The 9,734-nt window shown below is 45.7% G+C and overlaps 1 protein-coding gene across 17 annotated transcripts in view; it reads left to right on the forward strand.

Moving 5' to 3' along the window:
* Positions 1–9,232, forward strand: part of LOC110500191 (pleckstrin homology domain-containing family A member 5) — a 162,675-nt gene extending 153,443 nt beyond the window's left edge. For 9 of the 17 annotated variants that reach the window (XM_036957553.1, XM_036957554.1, XM_036957555.1 and 6 more), the window contains 12 exons: positions 1,320–1,469; positions 1,662–1,763; positions 1,864–2,016; positions 2,280–2,468; positions 3,182–3,326; positions 3,572–3,705; positions 3,969–4,169; positions 4,396–4,998; positions 6,000–6,151; positions 6,355–6,521; positions 7,456–7,578; positions 7,887–9,232. In XM_036957553.1, the coding sequence (XP_036813448.1) occupies positions 1,320–1,469; positions 1,662–1,763; positions 1,864–2,016; positions 2,280–2,468; positions 3,182–3,326; positions 3,572–3,705; positions 3,969–4,169; positions 4,396–4,998; positions 6,000–6,151; positions 6,355–6,521; positions 7,456–7,538 (2,079 nt within the window). In that variant the 3' untranslated portion in view covers positions 7,539–7,578; positions 7,887–9,232. Of the gene's footprint in view, positions 1–1,319; positions 1,470–1,661; positions 1,764–1,863; positions 2,017–2,279; positions 2,469–3,181; positions 3,327–3,571; positions 3,706–3,968; positions 4,170–4,395; positions 4,999–5,999; positions 6,152–6,264; positions 6,522–7,455; positions 7,579–7,886 lie in introns of those variants that run through there. The other 8 variants (XM_036957557.1, XM_036957563.1, XM_036957564.1 and 5 more) reach the window with 4 other exon arrangements.
* The last annotated feature ends 502 nt before the right edge of the window (positions 9,233–9,734 follow it).

Consider the following 9,734-nt stretch of genomic DNA (forward strand, 5'->3'; position numbering starts at 1 on the left):
TGTATCAGTACACCTATTCACTACAAAGATACAGGCATCCTTCCTAACTCAGTTGCCGAAGAGGAAGGAAATGGCTTGGGGATTTCACCATGAGGCAAATGGTGACTTTAAAACAGTAATATAGTTTAATGGCTGTGATGGGAGAAAACTCAGGATGGTTGAACAACATTGTAGTTAATCCACAATACTAACCTAATTGACAGACTGAAAAGAACGGAGCCTGTACAGAATAAAATATTCCAAAACATGCATCCTGTTTACAAGTCATACTGCAAAAAATGTGGCAAAGCAATTAACATTTTGTTCTAATACAAAGTGTTTTGTTTGGCGAATATCTAATGCATCACATTACTGAGTACCCCTCTCCATATTTCCAAGCATAGTGGTGGCTGCATCATGTTATGGGTATGCTTGTAATCATTAAGGACTGGGGAGTTTTTCCAGGATAAAAAATAAACTGAATGGAGCTAGGAAAAGGAAAATCCTAGAGGAAAACCTGGTACAGTCTGATTTCCACAAGACACTGGGAGATGGATTCACCTTTCAGAAGGACAATAACCTAATACACAAGGCCAAATCTACACTGGAGTTGCTTACCAAGAAGACTGTGATTGTTCCTGAGTGGCCGAGTTCTAGTTTCGACTTTAATCTGCTTGAAAATCTATTGCAAGACCTGAAAATGGTTGTCTAGCAATGATCAACAACCAATTTGACAGAGCTTGAAGAATTTTGAGGAGCGACTTAGAGACCCAGAAAGACTCACTGCTGTAATCACTGCCAAAGGTGCTTGACTCGGGTGTGAATACTTATGTAAATTAGATTTCTGTATTTCATTTTCATTTTAAATTTGCAAACATTTCTAAAAACATGTTTTCACTTTGTCATTATGGGGTGTTGTGACAAATGAGTTATTATTTTTATTTTTTATTTTATTCAAGCTATAACAAAATAAAATGTGGAATAAGGTGGTATGAATACTTTCTCATGGTCACTCCAAGACTACCATCCCTCCTCTGCCAGGCTTGTACCACAGGTACACAGTGTATAGACTAGCTAGCAGACTCACAGCTGGGAACTGAGACTCTCTCTCTCTGACAGCTGCCCTAGCCTGCCCCCTAGAGTCCTGGGACTGACAGTACACCCTTTTGATGGTGGAGATGCTTTGATCATGTTTGGTTGGTTCTTTGCCTGTGGTTCTGTTTGTGTATCTGTGTGTAGATGTCAGACAATTGTTAGCTGTAGATGTTGTACTGACCTGTGTTGTTGTCATCTTCTTCTCCTTTCTTTCTTTCTTCCTTCTTCTTGCTATCTCTCTGCAGCACACCCTGGAGACGGCTTTGCTGTCTGCCAGTCAGGAGATAGAGCAGAGCTCTGACAACCCAGCAGCTGTACAGAGCCTTATACAGCAGAGAGACGTACTGCAGAATGGACTGCTCAGTACCTGTAGAGAACTGGCACGAGTCAACACTGTGCGTTCATATATATATACACACACACACTGTACATGCAGATGTCAACACAAACACACACACACACTGATCAGCACCTGTCAAGATCTCTCCAGGGACAATGCTGTGAGTCAGTGCACACACACATAAACAAGCGCGCACACACACACACACACACAGACTGTCTAGTAGTGACACCCTCTTGTCTCACAGGAGTTGGAGCGGTCGTGGAGGGAGTATGATAAAATGGAGTCTGGCGTCTCTCTGGCCAAAACCAACCTGTTGGAACAGCTAGAGGCCCTGGGCAGCCCACAGGTAAGTCTCTGTCACTCAGTCTCAACCACTCACTCACATGCAATCACACATTTGCAAGATGGAGAGTGTTTTTGATCATTTTCTGTCACTGTGTGAGCAGACGGAACCTCCCAGCCAGCAGCATGTCCACATCCAGAAGGAGCTGTGGAGGATCCAGGATGTGATGGAGGTTCTGGCCAAGAACAAACCCCAGAGGACCACTGACACTGGTTTCCTTGGTTCCAAACCCATCTCAAACCTACAGAAGAACGAGGTGAGTCTCACTTCTCCTTTGTGGATCAAGAAAAACATCAGAATATGTCAACGTCAGATAAATAGAATCCGTGCATGGAGTCTTTGAACTGATTTAGAGCTGTCCGTAGCCTACATGTGAGACGGATGGGAGCCAGATAGCTCCACTCAATGCCACAAGGAGGCTGTGCTGATCTGTCTACGCAGGGTCTCGTGTGGCATGCTGTTGTCCCAAGAGTGTCTCAACAACAACAACTTTCTATCTATCCTCTCCTCATGCGGCAGCCGGTGACCTTGTTCCGGTCACTCTGTCCTCTCACGGAGGGGGACCGTCAGCCCCCCCGCCCGCCCCTCCCCCAGTCCTACGGCTCAACAGAGCGCCCTCCCGCTGTACCCCCCCTTCCCTCCCCCTCGGGCACCCGTCCGCCACTACACACAAGCAAGCACGGCCAGAGGAACGGAACACACAGCAGTGTAAGACACGCTGACCCCTCACGCCTGACCCTTCATCCCTGTCGTTGTGCTTCATCATCGCTACTTGCCCTTAAGCACAGATCTAGGATCTGTTTAACTTCAACAAATAAATTCTCATCTTAACCGTTAGGGAGAGGTAATACAAAACTGATCTTAGGTCGGTGTCTAGGGGCAACTTTATCCTACTCTGTACAAGACCAGTACACATTGACCCCTGACCCTCCACCTTTACCCTCACCATACATGGTTCATCTCTCATCGCCAGCTTGGGTCACCGTTGTGACTCTTTTCATTTGCTCTGAATCATTTGTCATTTTTTTAAACATTTGTCGACATTTAGGCTTTTCCCTGCCTCTTACCCTGGAGTGTTGAGTTTGACGTATTCATTCCTTGGGTTTATCATCTCAGTTTACTCTTCTGTTTGGCTTGTTCTTGTTTCCATGGAAGCGTGTGTGATTGTGTGATTCCACCCCAGTTGTCATTCTGACTGTGTCTGAGTGCTGTGCTGCGGTGTGCCTACTCTTAGTGTTTGGGCTGCCCGTTAACCGTTTTCTGCTCTTTGCAGCTCCTTTTTAAATTTCCCTCGACTGTCCATCGGTCACATCCACCATGACCATTTTGTGACCTGCGTGTGAGCGTGCGGGCATGCGCACGTGCCTGTGCGTGTTTCCTATGTGTGCACCTCTGTTTGCTGACTCTCTGTCCCTCTACAGCAAGGCCCAGACTACCGTCTGTATAAGAGTGAGCCAGAGCTGACCACTGTAGCTGAGGAGGTGGACGATAACAACGGAGAGGACAATGACAAGGACAGACTACAGACAGGGCTGACCACTGACAAGGAGCCTGCGGCCACTAAAGGTCAGTCACTGTCTGTCAACAAAGTCCAGTTTGGTCACGCTGCTGCCGCTGTTTCAAGGTGGATACGGGCTAGGGTCAAAACTATTGTAATTCAGTGAATTCAAGTTGTAATTAGAAATCTCATACAAAGTAAACTTATAAAGAGTAATATAAGTATGATTCATAAGTACTCTATTAACTGAATACAAAAAACATGTAACACCCCAAATGGCTTTGTAACTGACTTAGTCCCCCTCCCCTCCCAGTCCCATTAGGAGTACCAGTCTACCCAGTGGGTATCGTGCCCCCCAGGACCAAATCCCCCATGATCCCCCCAGAGTCCTGCACCATCGCCTCCTACGTCACCCTGAGGAAGAGCAAGAAGTCTGACCCCAGGACTGTAAGCCTGACTCAGCACTTTAGGGAATAGCAGGGGAACTGAACTATATACTGACCCTAGAAAACATGTTAGAAACAGTTTGATAGACAGGACAGCACTGATTTTGGATTTGGAGGTGCTACTGTTGCTATTCATTCCCTGCCATTTTTACCACTACAAAAGCTGGAGATGGATATATGTCACCAATAGAAAGGCAGATAAAACATTCTCGGTGTAAAAATAATCCAACGTGACTGATCCCTGCTCTACTGCTCCCCCTGTAGGAGCGTCCTCACAGTGCGGTGGAGCAGACGTGCGGACCGGGGGAGAGGGAGAGCGGCAGAGCCAGGATGAGTGTAGAGGAGCAGCTGGAGAGGATCAGGAGACACCAGCAGGCCTCGCTCAAGGAGAAGAAGAGAAGTAGCAGCAGTATTTCCCCCTCACGCTCTCCATCCTTCTCCAAGGAGAACCCCTTCATTACACAGGTAAGTCCTCCTCTGTTTGGTGTGTTTGATAGGACTTGATGTGTACATGACAACAGAGACAGCTGGGGGGGGGGTGTGTGTCTCTGTGTGTGTCTGTGTGTGTCTGTGTGTGTGTGTGTGTGTGTGTGTGTGTGTGTGTGTGTGTGTGTTGATAAACCTTGTTTCTCTGCGTCGTGTACACACTGTTAAAACTGAGTTATTCATTTGGCGTGTGTGTCTACCACAGGTCAGGCGAGAGGTGGTGTTCTCCACAGGCACCCAGGAGCTGGAGGCAGCACTGCAAGACCTGGAGGAGGTCAGAGACCGAGTTACAGAGCAGCTGGAGAGGGACAGAACTGCAGCTGTGGAGCTGGAGAGAGACCGAGGTGCAGAACTGGAGCTGCAGAGAGACAGGGCTGCAGCAGCTGCTGAAGAAGAAATGGAGAGGGGTCGAGCTGCAATAGAAAAACTGGAGCGAGACATGACTGAGGTGGCTGCAGTGGTGGAGCAGGAGATGGCCAGGACTGCTGTGGCTGTAGAAGAGGAGTTGGACAGGACTGCTGTGGCTGTAGAAGAGGAGCTGGAGAGAGACCGGGCCGCAGTAGCAGCAGCTGCAGAAGAATTGGAGAGGGCTAGAGCTGCAGCTGAAGAACTCGTCAGAGGGAGGACTGCAGTGTCTCCAGGAGAGGCGCTGGATATTGACACGGCTGCAGTGGTGGAGCTGGAGATGGAAATCACTGTGGTGGAGGAGATCAGCTACAGAGCTGAGGAGGTGGATGTCATCCCTGTCCCCAGGCTGAGTGAGGAGGAGCCACAGCCCCGGACGGAGAGCTCCAACATGGACACAGAGGTACGGGAGTGTTCCTACTCACACAGACCACCAGAGAGCAGAATATGTATGGCAGACTATCATTTGATACGCATGTTGATGACTAGTAGGAGTGGTGACTGACTCAGCATGGTGTACTGTAACTCTGTATGAATATGAAAGATCCATACCAAGGATGCATAGAGAGGGACAGTACTGATGTATTCCTTTACTGAAAAATGAACGTTTTCAAAGAAAGTATCTATTCAGAGATAAAGGATAGACTTGAAACGCATTCCCCGTCCAAGGACAAATGTATATCTAATCCAATAACGTTGAGCTAAGATTGTTTCAGGGTTTTTAGGGTGTAAGTGGCTGTGTTGTGTTGGCAGCAGCCTGGTCTCCGTGTTAATGTCCTTTAATCTGATCTGGGAGGCTAATGGAGGCTTTGTGGGCGTGAGGAGGATCCAGCCTGGATTTAGAGGTTTATCTCTGGGCCTCAGCCCAGCCGTGGTGACTCACACTGGGTTACAGAGAGAGACGCACCTCTCTGAGCTGGCCTGAGCTCCACGGAATCTCATGATCTGATGATGATGTTGGATCGATTAATGTCCTCTAATATAGTTGCCCAGTTTTAAAATAATATTTGCGAGAGCTGCTTAAGACCATTGGTTATCACCATGCGCTTTATACCGGTGTGTCTCAACTCCAGTCCTTGTGGATCATCTACAGTACACATTTTTGTTGTAGCCCCAGGACAAACATCTCATGGAGGGCCTGATGATTAGTTGACAAGTTGAATCAGGTGTGCATGTCCAGGGGCTAGAATAAAAATGTGTACTGCTGGTGTTGCTCAAGGACGGGAGTTTCTTTAGATCCCCAAATACCGAAGAGATAGCCTCTAGGGTTTGACATTAGACCACCATGGTCGTGTTCAGTAGGGCATATGAAAATAAGAGCTCCATTTCAAATCATATTTTTCTGTTTGGTACCTCCTGAACATAGACTGTAGTCTGGGCTATCTCACTGTCCGTGTGTTGCAGGTGTCAGAGACCCAGGTGATGGTGATATCAGATCAGGGTGTGAAGCCCTTGTATGTACAGTACCTGATCCCTGGACAACATCAACAGCAGGGGGAGAGGGAGACGGAGAGGAGAAATACCCACACTCCCAGCACCCTCATTCCCCACAACAGGTGAGACTAGCTGGGCCTCACCAGGGCATATCTTAGCCTCTCTGGATCGATAGCAACTTTGACCCTTTTTGAATACTTCAAAACCACCCCTTCCTTCATCCAACTGTATTTAGATGAGTGACTACCTCATTAAAGGCAGAAAAGAAGGATGCATTTTGTAAGTATTGGAGTAAGGCCTGAATGTGAAGGTGTGACTGTGCCAGTTTGCCAGCTGCTGTGTCAGAAGCACTGACTCCTGAACCTGAGGAGGATGTGATGCAGAGTGAGGCGATGCGAGGGGAGGCCCCGGAGCATGAGACCCAGGGGAACAACATTGACATATCCTATGAACTACCAGCAGAGGGAGCTAAACTCAACAACCTGATGGCAGGTTTGAGAACACAGTCAGAAATCGCTTTGTTAATGATGATTGGTTGATGGATTGATATATAACTGATAAATGTCAAAGCACTTACGTATAGTACCAGTCAAAAGTTTGGACACCTACTCATTCAAGGGTTTTTCTTTATTTGTACTAGTTTTCTACATTGTAGAATAATAGCGAAGACATCAAAAATATGAAATAACACATATGGAATCATGTAGTAACCAAAAAAAGTGTTAAATAAATCCAAATATATTTGAGATTATTCAAAGTAGCCAACTTTTGCCTTGAGGACAGCTTTGCACACTCTTGGCATTCTCTCAACCAGCTTCTTAAGAAATGCTTTTCCGACAGTCTTGCTGAGCAGTTGTTGGCTGCTTTTCTTTCACTCTGCGGTCCAACTCATCTCAATTGGGTTGAGGTCAGATGACTGTGGAGACCAGGTCATCTGATGCAGCACTCCATCACTCTCTTTACTGGTCAAAAAGCTCTTACACAGCCTGGAGGTTTGTTGGGTCATTGTCCTGTTGAAAAATAAATTATAGTCCCACTAAGCACAAACCAGATGGGATGGTGTATCATTGCAGAATGATGTGGTAGCCATGCTGGTTAAGTGTGCCTTGAATTCAAAATAAATCATAGACCGTGTCACCAGCAAAGCACCATCACACCTCCACCATGCTTCACGATGGGAACCACACATGCGGAGATCATCCATTCACCTACTCTGCGTCTCACAAAGACACGGCGGTTGGAACCAAAAATCTCACATTTGGACTCATCAGACCAAAGGACACATTTCCACCGGTCTAATGTTCATAGCTCGTGTCTCTTGGTCCAATCAAGTCTCTTCTTATTGGTGTCCTTGAATGAGTAGGTGTCCAAACTTTTGACTGGTGCTGTATGTGTTGTGGGTTTGCCCCGTGTGTGTTGTTTGCAGTGAAAAGCCTGCCCTGTCCGCCCCAGTCCTCCTCTCCTTCTCCTCCTCAACTCACTGACGGATCCCACTTCATGTGTGTGTAGACGTGTCGAGGAGGTGGTTATGTGAACTCAACTACACTCAGTAAGAGACTTCTCTGTCCTTACCTGCAACCGTTGACCTTTACTCATCTCTACCCATCAACCCCTAAACTCCAGGGCCCAAAGCTCAGTGATTTACCCTCCAATCGACACAGCAGGCAATATCACACCAGCCATTTTAACACAGCCATAATTTATAGTCTAATTAAAAAGTACTCTCGGGTCATGTCAGCGTAACCAGTTTCTCAGATTTATTTTAGACATTTTGGCTTGTGACCTCAGCTATTTTTGTGTCTCTTCACCTCTTTCCTCTTTTCTTTCTCTTCCCTCTCTTTCCACTCGCCCCTGCAGCCCAGACATTGACCTTTGTGAGCAGTGACTCATAAGCGATGCCAGTCTGAAGATCCAAGATGGCATCCTACAGAGCCAAGATGGCACCAGTCAGCCTGCACAGAGCATGCCCAGTAGCTCTCTGTGTGTATACAGTAGAAACGACTGTAGCCAGACAGACAGAAAGAGTACATCCACAGGCCTGCTCGTATTACTTACTGCCTGCCTACACAATAACTGCGATACAAAACTCTCTCATTCACACAGAGATCTCAGAGGACAAGATAGTATTACAGGGTGATAATTGATTATTATTACAGGTATTATGATGGTCTGTTATTTTGGACATGTTCTGCGAGGATGTCTTGAGTGTCTATGAGCTGAGCACTGCTGTAACGAGGAGGGGACTGTACAGTTGTAAATAAGAACATTAGAAGAGTCTCACACTGGGAAGATCTCAATTGCATACTCCTCGCATCCTGTCTCCTCGTCTCCTTCTCAAAGGGAGGGACCTCTGGCTTTCTCATCCAATGGGTTTTGAGAAGGAGACGAGGACCTGAGGACTCGAGGAGAATGCATTTGAGATCGTCACAAGCTATGGAGAGGGCCAAGCAACAAATCTACACACACGAAGGCAGTGCTTTACTTTAACCACACGGGGGCGCCAATATTCTCTTACGGGTTTTATTTTTTTTACTGGTTTTACTCCCATATAAGTTTTTAACCTGAGGCCCTAAAAGTTTCATTTCCCACATATTCTACACTGCACATTCCCCCATTGTTCATACACATTGTTAATATATAAATATATAAAACATATAGAATGAACTATCTATACAATGGGTTTATACTTCAATAAGGTGCCACCATATTGCTGCTGATGGACAGAGTTTAAATATTTTATTAAGGTTGTGTTTATTTATGTCGGGAGGATCGGGATCTGGTCGCCGCCGACAACCACATGTGAATGTCCTGGATTAGAATTGATCTGCTTCTCTGTTTTTTTATTTCTTTCTATGGCTGAGATATATTTAAAGTAAAATATAGATGAAAGATAAAATAGTTTTATGAGATTAGGGGTTGTGTGTTAGATTCTGTCTGGTTGTGTGTTAGATTCTGTCTGGTTGTGTGGAGTCCTGGACAGAGAGAAGAGAATAGCACATGTATAAGCAATAAGCAGCCATTTTGTTCCTCTAGGACTTCAAATATAATGTACATAAATGTAAAGTTTCATTGTGTAAATGATGTACACCATAGAAAGAGCAGAGCAGAAATTGTAACTGAGGTTATTATTATTAGAGTTAATATGCAAAATGTTCATATCTCATCTGTTTTATATCATGTGAAATAAATGTTGATGTTCTTAACTGTGGTTGGAGTTTATGTTAGGAAACATGCTAAGTGTTTACATTTTTGTACCTTTATTTAACTAGGCAATTCGGAGAAGAACAAATTCTTATTTTCAATGACAGCTTAGGAACAGTGGGTTAACTGCCTTGTTCAGGGGCAGAATGACCTTGTCAGCTCGGGGATTCGATCTTGCAGCCTTCTGGTTACTAGTCCAACGCTGTAACCACTAGGCTACCTGCCACCCCCACATTTAAAAAAATAATAATAATAATAATTGGGAGAAGGAATTCAAAGTCCAATGCTTCCTGTTGTTTTGATTTTATTTGCTGATCACTGATGAGATAGAAGCTCTGATGGTGCTGCAGAGGAGACATTGACAAACTTTGTAAAGGTCAAGAAACTCCATTCTGCATTGTTGAGGGACTGGGACTCTCTGGCCTTCAACTGGAAGTGTGTCCTAAAGGCCAATGGCGCATCTCCACTTGGTAAATGAATGATCTCTGCTCTGGACAATGCCAC

The sequence above is a fragment of the Oncorhynchus mykiss genome, chromosome 21, assembly GCF_013265735.2.
Source record: "Oncorhynchus mykiss isolate Arlee chromosome 21, USDA_OmykA_1.1, whole genome shotgun sequence".
NCBI classification, from domain to species: Eukaryota; Metazoa; Chordata; class Actinopteri; order Salmoniformes; family Salmonidae; genus Oncorhynchus; species Oncorhynchus mykiss.